The sequence below is a fragment of the Cottoperca gobio genome, chromosome 17, assembly GCF_900634415.1.
Source record: "Cottoperca gobio chromosome 17, fCotGob3.1, whole genome shotgun sequence".
NCBI lineage: Eukaryota > Metazoa > Chordata > Actinopteri > Perciformes > Bovichtidae > Cottoperca > Cottoperca gobio.
In genome coordinates, this window is record NC_041371.1 from 14080837 (window position 1) to 14106137 (window position 25301).

General features: G+C 41.2%; 2 protein-coding genes across 2 annotated transcripts; one reads left to right on the forward strand and one right to left on the reverse strand.

The window, feature by feature from the left end:
* Positions 1–72: 72 nt before the first annotated feature.
* Positions 73–12139, reverse strand: LOC115022286 (elongation factor 2). The gene is made up of 14 exons (XM_029453257.1): positions 12008–12139; positions 10490–10704; positions 9805–9986; positions 9228–9439; positions 8930–9108; positions 8219–8324; positions 7528–7780; positions 7195–7390; positions 6917–7040; positions 3616–3858; positions 2595–2948; positions 2261–2443; positions 1549–1681; positions 73–741 (listed from the first exon to the last, which is right to left on the reverse strand). The coding sequence occupies exons 1-14, from the start codon at positions 12008–12010 to the stop codon at positions 548–550; spliced, it is 2577 nt and encodes an 858-aa protein (XP_029309117.1). The 5' UTR covers positions 12011–12139; the 3' UTR covers positions 73–547.
* A 4925-nt stretch (positions 12140–17064) lies between these two features.
* LOC115023000 (cyclic AMP-responsive element-binding protein 3-like protein 3-B) lies at positions 17065–24458 on the forward strand. Its single transcript, XM_029454135.1, has 10 exons — positions 17065–17085; positions 17808–17900; positions 19399–19666; positions 20207–20325; positions 20688–20825; positions 21020–21126; positions 22987–23055; positions 23884–23968; positions 24181–24274; positions 24367–24458. The coding sequence occupies exons 1-10, from the start codon at positions 17065–17067 to the stop codon at positions 24456–24458; spliced, it is 1086 nt and encodes a 361-aa protein (XP_029309995.1).
* Positions 24459–25301: the final 843 nt, after the last annotated feature.

The following is a 25301-nucleotide window of genomic DNA, read 5'->3' on the forward strand; positions in this document are numbered from 1 at the left end:
TTCACAAAATGGTGAACTTTTACTTAAAGCCCACTTGAGAAATAACAGAATTTTAGGAATCACATTTCATGAGGAGTTGAATGTTTTTATTAATTGCATCCACTGAACAAAGGTCCAATACGGGGAGTTTGACTTCTGCAACACTTTATTGTGATTTCCATGGTTTTATCTGGCCATGATCCATTTAAATGTGCATTATTGCAGCAGTATCACAGTGCACTGTACAGGCCCATCCTGGCAGATGAGAGGGGGGGGGGGGGGAAGAGGGGATGATGTGGAGGAATAAAAGTAACAAGTAATACAACTCCTTTGATCCAATTGTTCCCCAAAACCCTCGCCCTAGGCACTTGGTGTACTGTAGCTGTGAAATGAAAAAAGCATCACTGCTTCCACTAGCCTACAACTAAAGCTTAAAGCTTTGTTTCTGCTCCGGACTCAAAGTCAAAACAATTGTGCAATGTATCTTTTAAGACTGTGCAAAGATTTTAAAGTGCCCATGGGTAGGGTTTAGAGATTTATTTGGTATTTTATAATCCGGACTCAGTATTTACAGTTTGTCCAAGTAGTTGTCGAGGGCAGGAATGCTCTCTTTCAGACCTTTGCGTTTCCTGATTTCAGCAACAACCTGGAAGGGTCTAGTGGCGGAGTCGCTGGGGTCTCCCGGGAGAATCTGCCAGTGGTCAAACACACACTGAGGAAAGGCCTGGCCTCCAGTGTTGCTGCGCAGGTCAGCTGTGAACCCTGGAGGAAATTAATACAGATAAATACTTTTACTACGTTTCAAAAACACAATACGTAATTTTCTGCCACTATTGGCCTCTGTTCAAAACCATAACAAAAGACAGTTTGGTGACTTTGTGAAGTAGTGTGGCATCATGAGAGTTTGTCATTGCTGTCAGCTTTTCCCGGTTAGGATTCCTTCATGAGTTTTTTACCGTGAGCCAAATTATGTGATGAAAAAACAAAAAAAAACAAACCCGCTGATTAAAACCGGTAAAAACACTAAAGAAAAAGCAGTTTCACTTTAAAAATCATTGTTTTTCCAATGCAACAATAGACAACCTGGGGCTGCGAGTCAAGTTGACACTAATGTTTGCTCATAAATGTGTCTTAAAACTATAAAAAGTCAATTTATTACTTCCCACTTTACTTACTTACTACCCATGCACAAAGGGGATATGACACCAATACAGGCGACCAAATGAAAATAGTTGAAAACATTTAGAATAATATAAGTACATAATTCAACAACATATATAACATAAGTCTAGTCGTTTTTAGATATTTTAATGTAGAAATGGTACATACTAACCCTTGAAATGGTGGAATATTCTTTGCGAAGAATAAGGAACCAAATTAATAAATAATGTGAATTATTCTAAAACTTAACATATAATTACATTGAAAAGCATTACATTTAGGTGGACCTATACATTTTAAAATAAAATCTAGGAAGATTCATACAATATTTATTATGAAACTACACAAGTAAGAGTCAGATCCCACAACGAAAGACATCGTGCTGTACAGACTAAAACACAAACTCACCGAAGGACTCGTTGACAGGCAGGAAGGCTTTCACAACAAAGATGGGAGTGCCTATCACTTGGCTTTCCTCAAACACGTGACCTCGTTTCCTGTTCAACACACCGTAGATGCCGCCGACTACCTGCTCCGGGCACTGCGCGGACAAGAAGCACAGCAGTCAGACATGAAGTGTGAACGGACATCAGAGAGTTGTCAATCATGATGGTGATGATTAGTAAAGTAGCATGGAGGTGAATTGATCTATTATAGTTTTACACTCAAATTGGTGGCATTTTCATTTCCAGTTGTAGTTTTTCTTTGGAGTTGTAGAGTTTGTAAAGTTTTCCTTTTTCTATTTGCTAATCATTACATAATCAAGTTTAGTCTGTATAGATCTCAATTGTGATTTATAACAGAAACTTGAATTCTTTATTTTTTTTGATATCGCCATGAAATCACCACAGTTGATTACTTACATAAAGGCAATACTCTTTTGTATTAGAAGTTTTCTGAAATGTTATGTTTAAATATGCAAATGAGGCATTAGCTAAGAATGTCAAACACCTAAATGTGTCTTTTGGATGTTTTTTTCCACTCATATGAAAGAAGTCGTATGAATGTCATGGAAGCAAAATAACCCACACTATCAAAATTGACCAGTGCATGAAAATGTTCATGTTTTTTCCTGTAGTGTCTCAGATTTATTTAGGAGGTAATATGTCTCCATACAGACCTGTATCTCCACCAGGTATACGGGCTCCATGAGTCGTGGCTGAGCAGTGAGCTGGCAGGCGTACAGGACCCTACGAGCTGTGGGAATAATCTGTCCTCCACCGCGATGAATGGCGTCTGAGTGCAGTGTCACGTCATGAATGTCAAAACGAATTGCGCGCATATTCTCCTCACATAGAGCCCCCTGCATGATGAAGACAGAGACTGCCACCTTATTCTCAGAAGTATACAAGTACACACTCTTAAAAGAACAATATATCAGGACAATGTTGCATCTGATTACACACGGCTACTAACTTAAAATGTACTTGAAGTCAAACTTAACTGCTGCTCACCTCTTTAGTCGCCCACTGGAAACCAGCCACGACACTGTCCTTGATCTCGTTGAGGTACTGAACCCCCTTCGTCATGTCTATCAGCAGGTTGGCCCCGCTTCCATCTGGACCGAAGCACCAGATCTTCCTGGCTTCTGTCACCTCCCACTCGTACTTGTCGGCGAGGTAACGTGCACGGGCCTTGATCTCCTGGCGATGGCTGACCTCCCCCTTCTCGATGTCTTCAGCCAGGCCGTCAGGGAAAGGGCGAGACTTCATGAAGAGACGATTGTGCTTGTTTGGAGACTTGGAAAGACACATCTGGTCTGATTCTTCCATCACTGTCTCTCTGTAAGACACGACTGGGTCTGATTTCTGCAACGAGATGAATGAAAAGGAAGTCAAAATTGAAGTCAGCAAATGTGCCTTTGTTGTGTTTTAGCTCTTAAAATCAATTTAACTTTCTGAAATTACGATTCTTGTTATTCTCAATTTGAGCCTTATTTTCCTAGCTTTGATGTTGTGATGAATAACTGTGCTCAAACATAACTTACTGTATTCACACAGCTATGTAAAGCTCTTAAGTTTAAGGCCAGACACTACAGGCTTCAACTTCTGGGTTGCATTCCTTTATATATTCTAACGGTTTCTACAGAAGGGTTTATTTATATATCATTCATAGCCTGATGTATCCAACATTTTATTTTCTGTTGACAATATTCTCTGATTTATGAAGTGATACAAAGATATATCCAAAATTCCCTCTGTAAAAAACATTGACTTTAATATGTCAACAAAATGAAACAAGAGTGTTGAACCGGGCTTTATCCAATGTTCAGATTTCTGTTCTGGAAATGTATGCAAACTAGTACATATTTAATAAGATGATGTCTTATTAAATATTTAAACATAACAGTTCAGAAAATGTAATACAAAAAATAATGTTCTTAATGTAAATAATTAACAGGTGATGTTTCATATCTATTAGTGAAACATTTTTACTCTCCCCTTAAAATAGAAAACTCTGTTCTTCGTGTTTCACCTTCAGAGGTATGCCTGCGTGGTCTTCCTCCAGGTCCTTCAGGCAGATCTCCAGGTGCAGCTCTCCCGCCCCAGCGATGATGTGCTCCCCGGACTCCTCGATGATGCACTGCACCATGGGGTCAGACTTGGCCAGACGCTTCAGTCCCTCCACCAGCTTGGGCAGGTCAGCAGGGTTCTTGGCCTCCACAGCAACTCTGACCACAGGGCTCACACTGAACTTCATCACCCTCATGTTGTGGGCCTGCGGACAGAACCAGAGTCACTAACACAGAACCCAGGGGTGGGGAACCTTTTTCCTATCAAGGGCCATTTTTCTTTCACAACATCCTTCGAGAGCCGTACTAATTATTGAACTCATAACCTCTGCAAATGTTTTTAAGACGCAGCCCATTCATTTCACTTTTCTTTTATGCTGTGCAAAAAAGCAACTTCTTTATCCATGTATCTTTCTGTTTTATCAGAAAACAATCCTTTATTAGTCCCACAACGGGGAAATGTATCTTCTCACAGCAAAAGAACATATGCAGTAAAAAGGCAGTACACAATAATTAAATATACAGTATATCTCAAAAGTGAGTACACCCTTTAGATTTTTGCAAATATTCTGTTATATCCTTTCAGGGGATAACATTATCCTACTGAAACTTTGATATAACTTAAAGTAGTCAGTGTGCTGCTTGAATAACAGTATAGATTTATTGTCCTTTGAAAATTACTCAGTACACAGCTGTTAATGTCTAAACAGCTGGCAACAAAAGTGAGTACACCCCATAGTGAACATGTCTAAATTGTGCCCAAAGTGTCAATATTTTGTGTGACCACCATTGTTATCTAGCACTGCTTTAACCCTCCTGGGCATGGAATTCACCAGAGCTGCACAGGTTGCTTCTGGAATCTTCTTCCACTCCTCCACGACGACATCACGGAGCGCACGGATGTTGGACACCTTGCACTCCTCCACCTTCCTCTTGAGGATGCCCCACATGTGCTCAATTGGGTTTAGGTCTGGAGACATACTTGGCCAGTCCATCACCTTAACCTTCAGCTTCTTCAGCAAGGCCGTTGTCATCTTGGAGGTGTGTTTAGGGTCATTATCATGTTGGAAAACTGCCCTACGGCCCAGTTTCCGAAGAGAGGGGATCATGCTCTGCTGCAGGATGTCACAGTATATATTGGAATTCATGTGTCCCTCAATGAAATGCAGCTCCCCAGTGCCGGCAGCACTCATGCAGCCCCAGACCATGATGCTGCCACCACCATGCTTGACTGTAGGCAAAACACATTTGTCTTGGTACTCCTCACCAGGGTGCCGCCACACACGCCGGACACCATCTGACCCAAACAGGTTTATTTTGGTCTCATCAGACCACAGGACATGGTTCCAGTAACTCATGTTCTTGGATTCATTGTCTTCAGCAAACTGTTTGCGGGCTTTCTTATGCATCGGTTTCAGAAGGGGCTTCTGTCTGGGGCGACGGCCATACAAACCGATTTGATGCAGTGTGCGGCGTATGGTCTGGGCACTGACAGGCTGACATCCCACTTCTGCAACCTCTGCAGCAATGCTGGAAGCACTCGCACGTCTATTTTTGGAAACCAACCTCTGGATATGACGCTGAGCACGTGGACTCAACTTCTTTGGTCGACCCTGGCGAGGCCTGTTCCGAGTGGAACCTGTCCTGGAAAACCGCTGTATGATCTTAGCCACTGTGCTGCAACTCATTTTCATGGTGTTGGCAATCTTCTTATAGCCAAGGCCATCTTTGTGAAGCGCAATAATCCTTTTTTTCAGCCGCTCAGAGAGTTCCTTGCCATGAGGTGCCATGTTGTCCAGCATTCAGAGAGAATTGTGCCCAAAACACCAAATTTAACAGCCCTGCTTATCATTTACACCTGAATCCTTGTAACACTAACGAGTCACATGACACCAGGGCGGGAAAACAACATCATTGGGCACAATTAGGACATGTTCACTATGGGGTGTACTCACTTTTGTTGCCAGCTGTTTAGACATTAACAGCTGTGTACTGAGTAATTTTCAAAGGACAATAAATCTATACTGTTATTCAAGCAGCACACTGACTACTTTAAGTTATATCAAAGTTTCAGTAGGATAATGTTATCCCCTGAAAGGATATAACAGAATATTTGCAAAAATCTAAAGGGTGTACTCACTTTTGAGATATACTGTAATAAAATATAATATAAGTACCAAGTGGTTGATAGAATAAAGTGAATATTGCACATGGTGATAACTGCACAGCAGTGGTGGAACAGTCTGTTCTTGGTGTGGTGGTCTACCTCTCTATCTGTCCATGTTTGTATGTTACGCTCTGCAGAGAGCTGCTTGTTGGGCCAAACTCCGCCGAAGAGCGTTAACTTTATCCAAACACACTCGTCCTTTCAGCTCGTGCAGTTTGGCATGTTTCGTGGTGTAATGGCGCTCAAGATTATTTTTCATCACTGCAAGCGCGTCCGCACAAACTAGACACACTGGCCTTTTACTTCCACAAAGAAATAATCATTCGTCCATTTCTCCTGGAAAGTGCGACATTCCGCGTCCAGCTTTCTCTGTTTTACACTCGCTACGCTGCGTTCACTGATGTCAATGACCATCTTGTTAAATATTGAAGATTTTTGACATGACGTGACCACGTGATGACACGTTCCGCTCGTGTTGTGTTCACGGACCCTGACATTGGCCATTATGTATTTCCTTGAGAGCCATATATTTAATACATTTGAGTGCAACTTTATACATGCATTTTTTAAGAATAACACGTCTCCGAGTATCAGTGTTTCATTGAACAGGTGCTCTTTTATTAAATAAACTAAACGCTTACATTAAAGCATCTCACTGTTAAACCTTCTGCTGATGAAATGAGCGCATTTGCCGACTTTGCTGCTCAGAAATTAAAATTGAACTGCTCAGCAATCCGTTTGCAGTTGACTTAAATATGTTCCATATCTTTTTACACTTTATCCAATATGTGTATCCTGTTCAATACATGTGGACCGTGTTTGGCCCTCGACGTAGTCCCAGTTTTTAATGTTGTCCCTCTCTGTGATTGAGTTTGACACCCCCGGTCTACTGCTTGCTCTGTGCAGTTTCTCCTCTGCTCGGTTTCGCTTAGGGCATTATTTCATGTTAAAAAATGTCAGCTCAAAATTGTCTGCGAGCCATATTGCGTTATCGAAAGAGCCATATATGGCTTGCGAGCCATATGTTCCCGACCCCTGGACGATGTGGTGCAGCGGTATTTGAACTACAGTGTATAGGGGAAAAAGCAGTACGCTACTTGTTCATAGGTGGTAATAGTCCCTGTCTTAATCAGGTACTGGTCTACTCCAACAAGACCCACGATGTTGCCACATGGAACATCCTCAATAGGCTCCACATAACGGCCCATCATGAGAATGGTCCTGGATGGAGGGGAAGAAGGACATGGTTATAAAAAAAGTTGCCAACAAATTAAAACAAAAGGATAAGAAGAGAAACGTGAATTCAGAACTTATTTTCTTTGTTCTCCTACCATCTCAGGTCTATGTGTAGTGGTTTGTACATCAACAGGCTCACCTCTGGATGGGTTTGATGAAAAGGTCCTCCTTCTTGCCAGGGGTGAAGTTTGGCCCCATGATGCGCACTTTCAGGCCAGTGGACACAGTGCCAGAGAACACACGGCCAAAGGCGTAGAATCGCCCCTTGTCGGTGGTTGGGACCATTTTGGAGATGTACATCATCAGAGGAGCCTTAGAATCGCAGTTTTTAATACCTGAGAAGACAGCAGAGATAGTAAACCCTCAATATAGTATAGCCAAAATGAAGATTACAAATTAGATTCGATTTTCTGAAACCAAATCATCAAAAATGCTCCATATCGCTCCTCCAGAGACATAATGTTCCACTGACCCATGGCAGCCTCGTCGTCTCCCGGCCCTTCATAGAGCAGCTCACAGCGGTACCTCTGTGCAGTGACGGGGGAGGGCAGGTGGATGGTGATCATCTGGAGCAGGGCTTCTCCGGCCGGCAGCCAGCGACGCATCACAGCCTTCAGCAAGGGCTTCCCCTCTTTCTCCTTGTCCTCAGAGTCTAGTTTGACGTCCAGCTTCTCAATTAGTTTGACTGTCTCGTCTTTCTTGAAATTCATGATTGCATCAAAAACCTAGGAGGACAGTGAGAGAGGGCAAAAAGAGACATTAAACCCAAAGTCATCGCCTTAAAGCCATCGCCTTAAAGCCATCGCCTTAAAGCCATCCTTAACGTTTTTTAAAGCCCCTTATGTACATTTTTATGTGATTTTTGAAGTAATTCTTATGCCGAGTTTTTGCTTGTCGAAGAGATTAGACAATACAGGGCGAAAATGGGTGTATATGTAGCTTTCAGCCCAGTCATCTTAGTGTCCTCCAGATTTGCATGTAACTGCTTTCTACCACAACATCTTGTTTGGTGCTACCACTACAAGGTGCCAAGGACAGAAATGTTCTAATCCTACATTTAGGTGCTTTAAATACATTTTGAACAATACAGAGAAATATGAAGGTCTGACTTGGTAAACATGAACCTAATTAATTGTACGTTTAAGTCTCTTCTCTCTATTCACCTTAAAGATGGGGTCCAAAACGAGCTGGCAGAAGGTGCGGGGAAGTTTCTGGCCATCAGGACCGGTGGCAGTCTTACTGAACTTGCCGGCATTTGGGTCAAAATATCTGTGCATATAAATTATCGCACAACATTATGACAATCAGTTGATTGACATCTAGCTCATAATCCTGTTTTAACTGTGCAACATGTAGCGGATAATGTAAAGCAAGCAGGTCATTATTGAGGAATGAATCACGACAGGGTGAGCTGAATCACCCTGAAGGATATTTTGCTGTACATTATCCTGCTTATTACACGGCTACTTACTAAAGAAATCAATAATTTGACACAAAGAATTGATGTAAAAATAATTTTATTGATACAAAATAATTGTATTAATTTTAAAATGACTGTATTGATATCGCTAGCAGAAATTCCGCTCGTGTTTGGAGATCAAACTGCGTCCAGAGCAACGTCGAATGCCATAATCAGAATTGAGTATTCAATAAAGCCGTGTAATAAATGCCAGTGATCATGAAGATTTTTTGATGTGTGCAAGAACATTTTAAAGAGCAAACTAACACCAGCTAAATATCAAGGTTTAGCTAATCGCTGGTGGTTTTATTTGTTGTGTCGTAAAGTGCACTCCAGGGTGTGGCCTGGAGTGCACTGGTGTTAAGTTGCTATGTGAAGCATATTTCTGTCTGGATATGTTTATCATCATATTTACCTGTCTCCCCACAGTTTCTTCATCATGTCCTCCACTTTCTTACACCTCTCTGCTGTTCCCAGTTGAGCTTCTCCTTTCGCTGTGAACTTAGCCACATACATCTCAGCAAACTGCTTCAAGGTGAAAGCCCAGCCATGGAGGCCAGAGCCAAACCCAACTGTACCAATAACAGGGTCGATCTGAGGGGGAAAAAAGTTGAATATTCTTTGAAATGGCAGCTATAGGAAATGTATAGCGACATCTCAACGTGATTTGAGCCTATCTTTGTGTCTGAGTGGTGTTTGAGTATCTGCCTCACCATGATGTTCCCCATAGGTCCGCCCTCATCCTCTCCATAGGTGGAGATGATGACGTTGACATTCTCCACGATACGCTGAAAGGTCTGGAAGAGCTCATCTGGCTCCAGCTGCAGCTCAAGCAAGGCCCTGTCCATTTTGTTCATCATCAGAACCGGCTTGATGCGCTCAGCGATGGCCTGTCGCAGTACGGTCTCTGTCTGCACACACACACCTGTCAGAGGAAACAAACAGGTGAGCCTGGGTGAAAAGCTAGAGTGTGTGTGAGTGTGGGTGTGTAGGCCTGTCATCATAATTACATTACGAATTAAAAGTGTATTACTGTTTGAAAAGGTGTACTTGCATTATATTATATTATCACTATATCAGTGTCATAAAATGGTCTTAAACTGACAATAACATCCTGTGTGTGTGTGTGTATGTGTGGGTGTGTGTGTGGGTGTATGTGTGTGTGTGTGTATGTGTGTGTGTGTGGGTGTGTGTGTGTGTGTGTGTGTGTGTGTGTGTGTGTATGTGTGTATGTGTGTGTGTGTGTGTGTGTGTGTGTGTGTGGAGGCAAGGTGTCACAGCCATTATTACCTGAGACACAGTCCACAACAACCAGGGCTCCGTCAGTTACCCTGAGGGCAGCAGTGACCTCAGAGGAGAAGTCAACGTGTCCAGGAGAGTCGATCAGGTTGATGAGGAAGCCATTTCCATCTACACTCTGCTTGATAAACGACAGGTCGTTTTCTCCAAGCTCGTAGTACATAGAGATGGCCCTGGATAACACAAGTATCAGGAAAAGGTTGGGGACATGTTCACTGTTCACCTATCACTACAACTGTTCATTAAAATAAAAGTAAAGGATGGATCAAATTAAGTTAAATTAAGTGAAGTTTCAACTGAATGCATTTCTAAACTGAGTCATCACAATACTGGAAGGTGCCAGACACTCCTTTAACTTAAAACAAGGAGCGACATGCTGACATACTTTACTGGTTTATCTAAAATGAACATAAAGGCTTGAATATAATACTGTCAGACCAGACACTGTGGAAGCATTCATGTTAATAACTAAGTTGTGTTACAAATGTTTCTTCTCTGGAACAAAACAGTTTGTTTGACTTTTTTTTTCCATACGTATAAGTATGTGTCTTCCCCCAAATTGAACTTTAATTGTTGCTTATTTAGTCATGAATATGTACTGCATTAGAGATTACAAGTTGTCACCACCTTTATTATGTTACACTGATGTGTTTCTAATCTCCTCTGAACCACATACGTTGATTTGATGGTGATGCAGCGCTCCTGCTCATCTTTGCGTGTGTCTGTGAAGCGGGTCTCTCCGGCACGGGATGAAGCAATGATCCCCGCCTTAGACACCAGTGAGTCCGTCAGAGTGGACTTCCCATGATCCACGTGGGCAATCACAGACATGTTCCTGATGTTGGACTTCTTGTCCATGATGGCACGGATCTGATCCACAGTGAAGTTCACCTGGTGGGGGTTGAGTGAGGGGGGGTTAAATTCAACCATTTACAACCAGCAGAGTTTGATCTTAATAATCATATAATATGTATTTATGTCCACTACCAGATCTCTGCAGCCGTTCTAAGTTGAGTTATAAAAAGAAAGACATGTTTGAAACTGAATCCAGCAGCATGACTAGGAAAATCGAGTGTGGGCACCGCATGAAGACCTTACCTTCTAGTTCCTAATCAACACATCAGGAGTGACTGAGTTACCATGCTGCAGCTGAACTGGCCACGCTGGATCATTTCACAATCACAACTTAACAGAACGTCTTATTTCATAAATTCCCCTTACATTTTTCATGTTAAGGTGAAATGTACATGCTGAATTTGATGTTTAACAGACCAGTAACAAGCAATGCATGTTGCTCAATCATCTGAAAACGCAAATAAGACACAAGTGAGGCCTAGAATTCAGTAAAAAAAATATATGTATAAATTAAGTACAGAATAAGATGAAGAAGACTTTTTAAGATATGTTTAGTCCAGAGTGTGGCAGGGAAATATAGACATTTCCACTGTAGGCCTATGTGATCATCAGTATCATGAATGTTGAGTTAAAATGAAAACAAAACAAGCAGCATTACACACACATGATAAATGCGTTCAGCCCACATAATAAATATTTAAATATTACGTCTGGGATGTCCAGACATTCACTGAGACAATCAAATGCAGTTATATCATAACCATATTTCATTATAAGCCATTATACATCCCCATCCACCAGTGAAATGAAATTCAGTGCAGCTCTCTATATCGAAGACGTATGTTTCTGTACGAATGATAATATTTTGTTGATAGAGTTATGACGCAATCTCCTGTAACCTAATGTAGCAAAAACAACTTTCACCACATTTGTATTATGACAAGTGTCAGCATGTGTTTTCTTTCTCACAGTATATGAACACATGATATTGGTGCATTCATGCTCCATCAGCACCTTGATATTAAAGGATTTGCTATGAACGTCATAGTGTAGCAGAGCGGGCCGTGCATATAAAGGCCACAGCCCTGCTGCTGCCTAATCAGCTGGCTGCTGCGTATGTTATAACAGAGCCTTTATTTTATCACATAACACCACTACAGCACTGGCATCAATTTCACACACGCCTGACAGGCTCCATTGCAGCTTATTGCACCGAAACAGTTAGGTTCTAACTTCACATGAAGGTTGTCCGGACACGCAGCTGACAGCCCACTTTTCACCTACTACAAATAGATTTAATGCATAATCATGTGCGCTTTAAAGCTCATTATCGACTCACCATTTTGACTGCAGATAGTTGGCCTTTAAGTGTATAGGTTTATTGCTGCCTCAGAGGACAGCCAGTCCCGGTGCTGACAGGAGAGAGACTCTCTCTGCTTCTTCTGCGATGCGGATGCCGTGTAGCAGTACATGCCGGGCTGCAGCAGCAGGGGGCGCTGCTGCGCAACAGCCGGGACACATTTCAGATGTATATGGCTGTTTGCTAGCTGCTGTACTGAGTCTCTGCTGCTGGGTGTGTTTGTGCCTGCCTGTGTGAGAAAGAACAATAACTGGACCATGCTTTTCATTTAATTTAATGTGTTTTTAATAATGATTCCCTACAAAAGCAAAGAGAAAACTGAATTTCACTAGAGTCAAAAGCTAAAATGGCAGTGAGCTTACCTGTTACTGGTAGGCATACTCTGCTAAGATAGTTTAGCAGGACCAGTTTTAGCAACTGCTACTACTTTTATCTTGAAAATTATAAGTTTTTATGACATGACAATGTTATATTTCAGTGTAAATCAAGTATGTGTTACTTTTGTAATACTTTTTGAATATTACAGTATACAGTATGTATACAACAGTCATTTGTTATATAGTATTGTTATTATTGAGTCAGCCTTGGATGTGTGTACCACACACAAAGAGCCAATTTCGACTGACAATATTATGAACTTCAGTTGAATAAATATAGCCCTAAGTGCCTAATATCGTAATTATGTGTCGGCTTTAAGTGAATCCGTTGGTCAGGTCTGTCTCATTTATCTGTTTTAAACAATTACTTCAGAAAATTGTAAAGTTTTGAGCCAACGGAAAGTCCACTCACTGATATTTAAATGGTTTATCCTCTGTATAGTAGTTATTTTAATACATGTCAGATTCAGCTTTTAGGGCTCATCCATCATTCTATCAGCCTCAGCTTAATTTAAACAAACATTACCATGTCCTAAAACATGTCTTAAGTCCTATAACAGTCTACACAGTATGAATCAAGGGCAAAGTGCCACATCTTTAATGTATTCACTTACACTTGTGAATTGTCTACAAATATAGAAAATGATTTCTCCAGGAGAAGTCTAAACTGTTAAAATGCAGACAGTTTTAATGTTATGTGGTTTGGTTGTATTTGCTACTGTTAAATTGCTGCTTGTCTTAATGTGATTATGATCCTAGTTAAAAAAAAAATCCATCCTGTCCACATTATCGTCCTTGTGTTAATGACATTTTAATAGGTGAAAGTAGTCAGGAGAGGTGCACCACTTGGAGCGGCACCATTGCTGTTGTGTTTGACATTGCCTTTAATAAAGAGGGTAAGCAGCTTTATTTCCCTTTGGAAAACATGGGCCCTCTGTGAACTAAGCAGAGACTGCACTGTTTCAGGAAGTTGTCGTTGTGCTCCACCAGCTGAGGGCAGAGCAGGACAAAACATCTCAGGATGGTGGAGAGAGTCTGAAATGGGGCATTGGAATAAGAATGGAGCGAGTAAAAGCAGCTTCATTCATATGAACATGCACACGTGTGTCTGCAGAGGTTAATGGGATGTTTTCTGTTACCCCAGTGGACTCAACAGGCTCAGAGGAGAAATGTACCCCTATGATGGTCCCTCAAGACAGATTACTTTGTGTCAAAAATAGTGTCTGTTTTACGCCATTACATTGGCAAATATTTATTCCTAAATATTTTTGTACACCTGGAGTTCCTTCTGTAGGATGCTGACTGTTGCAAAGCTGCTTCAAGTGAAAACAAGCTTTGGTGAACACCAAGGGGACAAATCTGAAATATGCTGCACTCATCACAAAAGGTTTTACAAATATATATATATATATATATATATATATATATATATATATATACTTAGAATTGGCTTCTAAATGTAACAATAGAAGAAGAGAAGATTAGAGTACTTCATGATAAAAAATCAATTAAAACTATAGATTACTGATCAAATCTATGTTACTATGATATAGTTTACCACTACACATTCAGCATAATTTAAATATTGGTTCCTACAATGATGACATATTTGTAAACAATGCCGATCATATATTTGGCATGCCTTCCCTGGGGAATACTTAAAATGAGTAATGAGGTCACTACAGCTCAAGCTCTTTAAGGTGTTGTGAGAACTGACCAAAAACCTAAGTGACACAAAAAAGAAGCAGTTTTATCTTACATATTACGCAAGTCCTGCAGTCTAGAAATCACTTAGGCCGATAATCTCGTGTTTATGATGTTAAAGATTGATGGGCAATAAAAACGTGCTGAGCTGCTCGCATCACTGTGTTGACGTGTGTTTAATCTTCATTTCCTAAATCTGAATTTAGGGTTTTAGCAGTTAAGAGCTCCAAACTTGAGCAACCAATTTCACGCCACACAGCACAGAATTGCTTTTGTTTCTCTTATTTGTGAAACACTGGGAATTTTCCTCAAGCTCTTTGTGCACATCAGAGTTATCACTGAGCTCCAGATAAGAGCCATCCAACATGCCTTTACTGCTGGTGGAGTGATAACGCTGTATCCTTCGAGCACGCTCTCTGCTACACCTGGATGTGACAAACATCATCTCAGCTGTATCTTTTCTTTATACCCACCAGATCAATCTAGTATTTTCAACAAGGGCCATATTCAATGTCATGGCTCCGTTTAGATGAAATGAGACTGTGTGAACTGTGAGATAATCTTTGGTCGACTCGAGTTGCACTCACGCGTATATGTGCTGGTGTAATAAAGTCATTGGAGAAGAATTCAGCAGCTCGACTGTGATTTAATGATACATTCCATGTTATTTGGCGAATCACTTCCAGAAATGTCCAATATATTCTTTCCCTTGATCTTAAATACACCTGTGAGTGGAAGTAACTCTTCTTGACCCTCAATCAGTCACATGGATTTACAGTATGATATCATCAGCAATCTGAAAGAACACAGCAATTATCTGTACTGAGCTGCAACCTATTATTGATATCCTGAGATGTTCTTAACATGTCCTGGTTGGAATATATCTGCATGTACTTTGAAACTCTGTAATCTAAGTTAGAACATCAATAAAGATAGCAGAGCTCCGCTGTCATGCAATTACAGTTATTACAGTCCTATATACTGGGCTCTCTATCATAGATAAGTGCATTTTAATGCAACAAATATGCTTAAGGCAAGTCCTTGAAAGACTAAACGAGAGTGATCACAAAGGGGTCGAGCAGGGGCCACAGAGTATGAATTATTTTAGTTTTACACACAATTATACACATTATACACACAAGCTTCCAAGAGATTCACTTTACTAACATTCATAAACCTTTCCCTGGTATACTATTACATTATATATAAGGTTAACATTATAGAGATTCTTGAATTGTATTTGAATTCTCTGAAAAATCCAGATGAGCTGCTTCAGATCACATTATGTTACGTAATCAGACAATACGTCCTTCCCATCCTTATACTTTATACAGAAAATGATTCTCTAGTGTGAATCTGATCTTGGACTTTTAAGGCACGAGTAGTCTCCTTTTCTGTCTTCCCACCCATTCACGCTCCCCCCCCCACTCAAATATACTTAAAACAATCCAAAAAATAAATAATGTCTTGGTCTACTTTGAACTGTCTGATGAAGATCAAAATGTTTAAATAAATCATCTGAAGAGAAAGGAAAATGGCTTTCAATATTTTATTATTTGAGCTACTAGATCCACATGTGAGGCTGAGTCTCTTTCCTCAGAGATGTAACAATACTTTGAAGTCGACTGATCGATGGAAGGATTGTATTGATGATCGTCATTCTGGAAACTAGCGAATAAACTATTGATTCTACTTTTTCTGTACTGAACAAAAGCACAACAGCTCTGCCATTGAAAGAATCTCTTCCCCACTGTGACAATAGTTATTTATGTGTAAGTGCGTGTTCCTCTTTTGTTACTGCTTGGAGGACATATTATGTCATTTCTGTGCTTTATGGTGTGTATGCTTCGAAATAGCACAAAACAGATGCTCCTGATTATGTCAATAAAGATATAGAAACTAGGAGGCCTTCAAAAATAAAAATAAATGGTCACTGTTCAACTTTAGTAATAAATGGAAACTGCAGAGCAGTCTTTCATATAGACACAAAGAAACGGTTGAAAAGTTTTCCAAAAAAGTTGAAATTGACCAATTTGGAGGAAGTTGAAGTAACCCTAACCCTAACCCTTCTGTAAACATTTGCCAATCAAATTTCATCAATCCATCCAAAGGTTGTCGAGATATTTCACTCAAAACCACTAATGTCGACCTCAAGGTGCATCTAGATGAGTATGATCCATCATCTGGGAAACATGAATGTCTGTAAAAATGCCAGCACCGCTACAAACAAAAACACAATTTTGTGAATTGGCAGAAATATGTTTTCTCTGGTGCCTCTCCCGTTAATTATTTGATGTTTGTGGGGCTCCCAGTCCCAGGTTGGGTGATATGGGACTGAGTTAAAATAAAAAAATGTAAAAGATATTTACCTAACTATATTCACAACAATCGGGAAATATATGCAAGCAGTTTGATTTCAAGTGAACTTATGATTAAAGAAAGGAACAGAGAGTTTTTGTCTCCCTGAGTGATGGATCAGGCAAAAATCGTTCACAATAAACTTGAGCTTTCTTCTGACAGTGACAGATGAAGTTCAGAGCGTGACTCACTCCGCCCTGTGCCTTTGGAAGTAATAAAAAAGAAAGAATTCTAAATCAACCCTGCCCAACAACAAATGAATGTGAAACCACACGAGGAATCAAATCCTTATCGGGACGACATCAAAGGTCACTCCCAGCTACCTGTGAGCAACTTTAAGTAATGAATCTGTCAGCCAGTCTTTCTTTTGTGCAGATTGGTTCTCTCAGCCGTCTGTTAAACACTGTATGTGATCGCTGGGTCTGTGGAATACAGTTGTGTGATAAGGCCTCTCGACTTTGTCCCTTGCAACAGACTCAGACATTCGTCCCAGACGTCAAAGCCACAGAGAGGAACGTATTGATCTGGTTGTGTGTTTTTATTCCTGCTGGATAGTTTCCCTGTAATTTCATCAGCTGCTGCTTTAATGTTGGAATTATGACGCTGAATACAGACAAGGTAAGACACTCTGTAATCAGATCACAGATTTTGATATTGATTTATGTGTATGACAATGATTGAAACTGAGTGCAGCTTTAAAAAACTTTTTTTAAAGGACAGTTCACCCCAAAATCCCTGTAGGGATATTTATCAATCTAGATTGTTTTGGTGTGAGTTGCTGAGTGTTGGAGCTATCAGCTGTTGAGATGTCTATCATCGCTTAAATATAATGGAACTAGATAGCACAACAGAACTCGGCTTGAGAGACAATTCAAGATAATACACAGACCTTGTTGTGAAGAGTTTAATGACCTGCTCCCAACAAGGTCTGTGGATTATCTCGAGTAACCGGGTCATGATTTCTGGAAAGAGACATCACTGTTACTTTTTGAAATGTAGTTTCTGGCACTTTGAGGAGCACAAGCCGAGTGCCATCTAGTTCATCTACGGCCGATATCGCCAATACTCGGCAACTCACACAAAAACAATCTAGCTTGATAAATAGTTAAGAGGAAGAAATATACATTGTTAATTTTAAGGTTTAACTGTCCCTTTATAGAAAAATGTGTAATCATTTCTTTGTCCAAGGCAAGTGTGGGATTGAGCAACATGAGTTTGCAACAGCTCAACTGAAGATTAGTCATACTGTTTTAAAAACAAGCAGTAAGAGCTTACAGGCCTGCAATACAGCTCTTCCTCTCCACTTCAAACACATCACTCAGAGTAGTTCTTCGTTGCAGATGCACAGCATGATGGACCTCAAGGTCCTCCTGCTCAGGAACACAGACATAACCACCAGTTGCCACAGCAACCAGCCATGGACTATTCATGAAGTGAGTACTTGGGCCATCCTCCACAGCTCGCTCCTGAGCAGAGGCACTCATCACACATCTCATTGTTAAAATCTGGCTGCTGAGTGTCATCTGTACTATTAATAAAGCCATGTGATATTGAGCTTAATCATGGGAGCTCATTCCGTTTCATTGTGTTTCCCTGTATGGTTGTAACTATGACTGACAGCCAAGAGAGACTCTACTCTGAGGAGAGAGAGGACGCTGGCGCTGCTCCACAATCGGACACTCTCACTCGGCCCTAAACTGGTTCACCTCATATCTCACTGGGAGGACTGAGCATGTCACCTTGGGAGTGTCAAAATCACAAACACACTCTGTCACCTGTGGTGTCCCTCAAGGATCGTGGGCCCCACTCTTTTCACCATCTACATCTTGGTCGCTGTCATCAACCGGCATGGAATATCGTTCCATTGCTATGCTGATGATACACAACTCTACATCAGAACTAACCCAACCCCCTCTGCACCTCTGCCATCATCCACATTAACCACCTGCCTGGAGGAGATAGAGGCGTGGATGAAGCACAATTTCCTCCAATTAAACAACACTAAAACCGAAGCCCTTCTAGTTGGCACCCCACATCAGGTCCAGTCCTCCTCCGTAACCTGCATCACCTTCTCTGGTCAGAACATTCCACTCTCATCAACAGTCACCAATCTGGGTGTTAAAATGGATCCTCACCTGACCTCTGAGGCCCACATCAGACAAACATGCAAGAACTCCTTCTACCACCTCAAAAATATTGCCAAACTCCGCCCCACACTCTCTCTGTCAGATGCTGAAAAGCTTGTCCATACCTTTGTCTGCTCAAGACTTGACTACTGTAACGCACTTCTCATCGGGATTCCCAGCAAAAACATCCAGAAGCTGCAATACATCCAGAACAGCGCTGCTAGGATCCTGATGAGAGTGCGAAAGTACGAACACATCACACCCATCCTCAAATCACTGCACGGCTCCCAGTCTCACTCAGGGTTGATTATAAAATCTCCCTTTATACCCATCAGTGCATTCACGGAAATGCTCCCTCCTACCTCAGAGAACTGCTCATCCCACAAACCTCCACAAGAAACCTCCGCTCTGTAAAGGCTAACCTCCTCCTTCCCCCCAGGACCAAGCTCAAAACCATGGGAGATCGCGCCTTCTGCTCTGCCGCTCCCAGACTGTGGAATGCTCTCCCTGAAAAGTGCGCTTAAAAATAAAATGTATTATTATTATTATTATTATTATTATTATTATTATTATTATTATTATTATTATTATTATTATTATTATTATTATTATTATTATTATTATTATTATTATTATTATTATTATTATTATTATGCAAAGAGTCACAGGCAAATAAGCTCAAGGAATTGAATGTCTCGTATCTTTGAGTTCTTGTTGGTACTTGGTTGGATTATCTGGTTAAATAAGGCGGTCTATCCAGCAGTGGTGGTGTCAGGGGATAATGTTTACATACCCTCCTCCTCAGACCCAGAGCCCTGAGGGAAGTGCTGCTGATGACTTCCTGGAAACCCTGCTTGGTGACTCCTCCTCGGCTCCAGCCTCCCCCCTGTGGTCACCCTGCACCATTGACAGCGGCATCAACGAGGACGCCCCGACAGATGCCAGAGAGAGCCTTCCCCAAACCTTCTGCACAGATTGTCCAGATTTTGACACGCCGTTTTTCCCTCTGCCTCTACTTCTGGAGAACGAGCCATCACCAAATGAAATAAACTCTGACGTTTCCATTGATCTAGGTAAAACGAGAAAAGGAAAAACATCTGAGAAACTTACAACTATAGAGTGAGCTGTGGAAAAGTAGATTGTTTCAAAAGTGAGCACAAATGTCATGTTAACTACAGGAACAAGGTGAACAAGGTGAAAAAGGGCACTGGACAGCCAACGATAAATCTATTTGGGATTCTGTTGCAGCACAATGAGAGCTATTAACTGCATCTCTTCATAGTTAAGGGTCTTTTCAGAGATCAAATACTTTTTGAGTGTTTGTAAAGGATAAATCGTGTGAGGGAATTATCTTTTGAGGGCAGCTTTTGAACAATAGTCCCCTTTCACATTGCTGAGTATTGACCCCTCAGTGCTAAATACTTTAGTAAACCAGATCTGCAACAACACAAAGATATCAAACACTGCAACAAGCGTGACATCATTTTATAAAGATGGTGCAGCAGACGAAGAGTTCTAGTTCAAGACGGCAGCAAACCTTTTGTGCTTAGTTTGAATCGCATTGGGGCAATTTAGAGAATCCTCACCTGCTGTTTTACTGCTTCAATCTGCAGGCTTGGAGTCCGATGACCTTCAAGAGCAGTTTGGCATTGCACACTACCTCGCTACGAGCCAAACCTCCAGTCAGACTCTCACAGTGAAGGACCTGCTGCTTTCCAGCACGGGACAGAAAGTAAGAAGTGGCGCCGCCTCCTGAAATTCAGTTATAGCTTCAGGTTTAGGTGTGCCACGACCAGATTTTCCTCAGCCCCATCTGACCACAACACTTCTGAAGGCTTCAAAACGTACTAACCAATGGGGACATTAGTCTCCGTGCTCTGAATAAATAACATATAAACTAACTGTGCGGTCCACCACTTCTCTGTCTCTGGTCAATTCATTTGACCAGAGACATATTTGTGGTAACCCGTCCAACTCTAAACGCAAGAGAGCACCCTTTGCACCAAATACACAGAACTGTATGAACTGGTCCAGTGGCTTCTTTGTGCCCAGAGAGTCACCGTAAGTGGAATATTCTGTCCATCTGGTTCACAGGCGCAGCAAATCCCCCAGCATTCCCTGCAGGAGCTTATACTGAATGAGGATGAGAAGAAGCTTCTGGTTAGAGAAGGAGTGAACTTACCCAGCAAACTACCCCTATCCAAGGTACATGAGCAAGACACACACACGTATGTAGGGCAGATTTCTACACACACACACACACACACACACACACACACACACACACACACACACACACACACACACACACACACACACACAACCTCTGCCAGTTTCTCCCCTTCAACCCAGTTTCCCTTACTTACACTTTTCTTCTTCATTCTCTCTTGTCCGTATGCTCCCATGTGTTTTACTACTCCGACTAGTTTGAAGAGAGGGTTTTGAAGAAGATCCGGCGGAAAATACGCAACAAGCGCTCAGCTCAAGAAAGTCGGAAGAAGAAGAGGGAATATGTTGATAGTCTGGAGGGAAGGTAGGAGCCAGCTGCACGAAGCATCTTCACTCAATACAATATTATGTCTGCATACATTGGCCTAAAAGGTTTTACTTTAATCTGTAGTCATTTGTTGCTCTATAATGAATCTGTTTTGTCATGCACTTAATTAACTTAACCAAAGTGGTGCATGGATGGGATGGGAACATTTTTAAAGGAAGAAAATGCACTTCACTATTTCATATCATTGTCGATAAAGCAGACTTAAAATGAAACCTGGTGTTTAACGAGTCTTTCTTTGAAAAGCTCCTCTGGCTCGCAGGAAACTCATAGCAACAGAAGTGGCTTGTTTGGAATAAAAAGACAAAAAGCTGTATGGCAAAGAGAGACTTAGTGGTGGTCTACCAGGTGAATTACTAGCTGTAAAGAGCCGCTTCCTACAACAAGTGCAGATTTTTCCAGCATTAACAATCACAAATGTATTATATCAGGTGGTAAATGAAAGTACTATGAGAGTAGGATGAGTAAAATGTCTGTATCTATATCTATCTGTCTATCTGTCTATCTATATATCTATATATATTCTCTCTCTCTCTCTCTCTCTCTCTCTCTCTCTCTCTCTCTCTCTATATATATATATATATATATATATATATATATTACGGTGTCATTTTCTAGCACAATCAGAACATTTTACATAATCACTGAAGCTTTGCGCATTCTTTGTCTGAACTGGTATCACTTGGACAGAAAACACGTTGTAGAGTGATAGCCAGCAGCACTGAACTGCTCTGTGTTGCAGCTGGAGCGGGGATTAATCGGAGGTTGATGATGCTGTCTCAATGCAACATCTCCTCACATAGGGGCAGGAGGTTTTGCCAAGATGGAGCTAAAGCTATAAGCTATAAGAGTCTTGTTCTTATAGCCCGATCACAAAGCCGGCATTTGTCACCAAATGTGTTATTCCTGCCTGCCTCCCCCACGCTGGCTCTTCCTCCTCATTACACCTCCGCAGAAAATGCAGTGTGGCAGAGATTGTATGTTTGAAAGACTCCTCAAAAAGGGCAATGCAGCACTATCCCCACATGACTCTGTGTGTGAGCACTGCGGGCTCATTCATCAGCTTCCCTGGCGTATTTGTAGGACTGCTTGACCTTACTGATGCCGATCGTCAGATGAATGCAGCAGTAGACAATAAAACTTGACATCATGTCAGAATAGTGGAATCATCTGAGCCTGTGTCACAGCGGTAGAGACTGGAAGAAAGTGAGAGTTTGGGGTCCAAAGATGGACAAGCTGTATCTAAAAACCAACAAACCATAGCTTTTTCCACCTGAATCAATAAACGTTTACATTTTAATTCTGTGTCTGAGAACAGTTTGTGTGTTTCTAACTTGTGCTTACAGCAGGGCCTTAAAGTTGCCAAATAAACATTTGTGTATGTCACTTACCTTTAACCCTTAATATTTGAATAGGAGCTTTACATATCCTGTAATACTGTGCTTTCTGCATCTCATTCAATCAAGAGCTCTGTTGCCTCTAGTCAACAAAAGTTTCATGATGTGTTTGTCACTCCCAATGAGCTAAGTCAGCATTTGTTGCTAATCAAGCAAGTGAAGCAATAAACGTGGCTTCATTATCAGTCGTGGTTCAGCTCAGATAGGGCCACAATGGAGAGTGACGCACTGTGACTAAAAGAAACAGGAGTGCCAGCAGAAGAAGAAGAAGAGAGAGGGGGATTCACTGGATGACAGAATAGGGTGTGAGATAACAGTCAGCAGACGGATATTAGCAGAGAGAGAAACATAGGGGAGACAATACAACATCATAACACAGTATTATATGACATCCTTCTTTCCTATTATTATTGATATTTCCCCTCTTCTGTCTCTTCTGCAGGATGTCCGCATGTAGTGCTCACAACCTCAAGCTACAGAGAAAGATCCAGCAGTTGGAAGAGACGAACAAGTAAGTCCTCAAATCAACCAACAAGGGCTGCAACTAATGGTTATTTTCATTATTGTGAGATCTTCTTGTGACTTTCAATTGATTTTTTAAAAATAGAAATGACAGTAGAAACAGGAAAATGGCCATTACAATTTTCAATCTTCAAATAGCTTGTTTTGCCTGACTAACAGTCCGAAACAAATATATGCAATTTACAGTGATTAAAAACAGCTCCTTCAATCTTTGCATTTCCTGTCATAGACAAACGCCATAGTGGGCATAATCCCAAACACAGGAAATAAACCCAACACAATAACATTTAATTGGTGCCTTGGATATTTTGTCTTTGTATCTGCTGTTATCTTTGGATAGCTCTTGAATTTGTTTACATGTGACTAAATTAATTCTCTCTTTTCTGCCTTTGTTGTGTGTTGGAGTACATCTATCTCTTGGAGTACCAATATTATGTCCCCCGCCCCTCCCTCTCCAGATGCGTAGAAAGCTTTCAACTTCTTTAAAAGTCAGGACTGAGAAGGCTCAGTGAATAATTTCCAGAATACAAAGCCCATACAAGTATAAAACCTCACAGTGTTCTCTGACTTTGTTTCCTCTCCATCCTGCCAACTCATTATGCACCTTTATTCCTGATGCTGGCAGAGTGCTCTTGCGAATTGAAACAAAACATGGGAAGAGGCTGTGTACCCGCTGTGTACTTCTTTCAGTTGTTTCTGTTTCAGTGATCACAGATGCTGAAAATAAATTGTGCCTATATTCCAAAAGGAAACTGTGGCCCCTCATGTGAACATTTTACACAGTCTCTTTCGTCTTCCTGTCTGAATTGCATTGCAGTGATCTGCTGGAGCAGTTAAGCCGGCTGCAGGCTCTCCTTCCTCACGGCTCCAGCAAAACAACCCACAGAGGGACCTGCATGCTGGTGAGATATACAATACAGCATTACATTGGTTTACACCACTGAGAAGCATAATCTACAATAGACACTACATCATTAGACCACTGCCTGGGCTCCACTGTTAACTACTGCTGTGATTACCTTTATGATTTGAATCGAGAATGTTAGCACCTGCTCTTATCTTTTTTGCAAAATTGTTAGTAGGTTATGCCCAATAACTCTTTCTTCATGTCCAGATTTTGCTCCTCTCCTTCTCCCTGCTCATCTCCTCAAATCTTCAGCCAGACCCCTACAGCCAACCCAGCCAGGGAGAGTACACACAGACCAAAGGTGTGTAGACATACACACTCACCCTCTCTCTCTCTCTCTCTTGATCACTCACAAAAACACTAACTCCTCTCCGCCATGTCTCTGTCCCTCAGTGCCGTCCCGCTCCCTCCAGTCGATGGATGATGTGCAAGACGTCCCTTCTCCTTCTTCGTCTCCAAGGGCTTTCAGGCCCTGTGCAGGCTGATGGAGAAGCTCTGACAGTGGACAGATTTCCCCAAGGCGCATTTTCCATTCTCTCACTACCATGAACACAGATAATCACTGATCTACTCGGGACCCTCAGGAGGAAAGACATATTAAAAGAAAGGAGACTTGCTTGGACGTGCAGCATTCAAATGAGCAGATTCATTCATTTTCAGTGTCTGTTTCTCACCACAGAGACTGAGGGAGGTATTATGGTGTGTTTGCCATCTGCTCCAACACACAAGCAGCTAGTTAAAAGATTTAACTGAAATCCACTCTGATGAAGGTAGGTGGTCATCCGAACAGATGTAATTTTTAAGAACCGAGCCTCAGGGACCTGGTGGAGTACGTATTATATACATAGTGCTCTGGGATGTAGGCATGTATGATCTGTTGAACACAATTGTATATTCACTGCTGTATTTTATTTACTTTTAATGTATATGTTGAAAAGGTTTATCAAAAATGATTTGCATTTTGTAACTGGTTTTGGAAGCCCCTGAAGGGATTTGTTTCTCTCAGTAATGCCATGTGTCTACATTGCATTTGCATTCTCAAAATAATGAGGCAATATGTGAAAGATAAAAATAATATGGGCCCAAAAAATAAATTACTTTATGAGCAAAGCTGCTGGATTATCATTTCAATATCATTTCATTAAAGGCACTGCGAGTTTCAGTTTAAAAGATAGTGGATATCATATCTCATCATATTTCAAATCAAAAATCTATACTTGTGGTAATATAATATTTGGCTGGTTATGTCTCTATGAAACTGCCATCTGTTATGTGAACTACATTACTACATTATTAAATCTTTGCTGGTTATTCTTGCGCTTCACATA

What these genes read in the sequence shown, in the direction of transcription:
- LOC115022286 (XM_029453257.1), bottom strand. An exon ending in AGACGACGAGGCTGCCATGG is followed by an intron (nt 7,391 to 7,527) that starts GTCAGTGGAACA and finishes CTGTCTTCTCAG; the next exon opens with GTATTAAAAACTGCGATTCT. An exon ending in TATACCTGGTGGAGATACAG is followed by an intron (nt 1,682 to 2,260) that starts GTCTGTATGGAG and finishes TTGTCCGCGCAG; the next exon opens with TGCCCGGAGCAGGTAGTCGG.
- LOC115023000 (XM_029454135.1), top strand. Translation starts at nt 17,065, where the DNA reads ATGACGCTGAATACAGACAAG. An exon ending in AGCCATGGACTATTCATGAA is followed by an intron (nt 17,901 to 19,398) that starts GTGAGTACTTGG and finishes CCTCCTCCTCAG; the next exon opens with ACCCAGAGCCCTGAGGGAAG. An exon ending in AGAGTACACACAGACCAAAG is followed by an intron (nt 24,275 to 24,366) that starts GTGTGTAGACAT and finishes TCTGTCCCTCAG; the next exon opens with TGCCGTCCCGCTCCCTCCAG.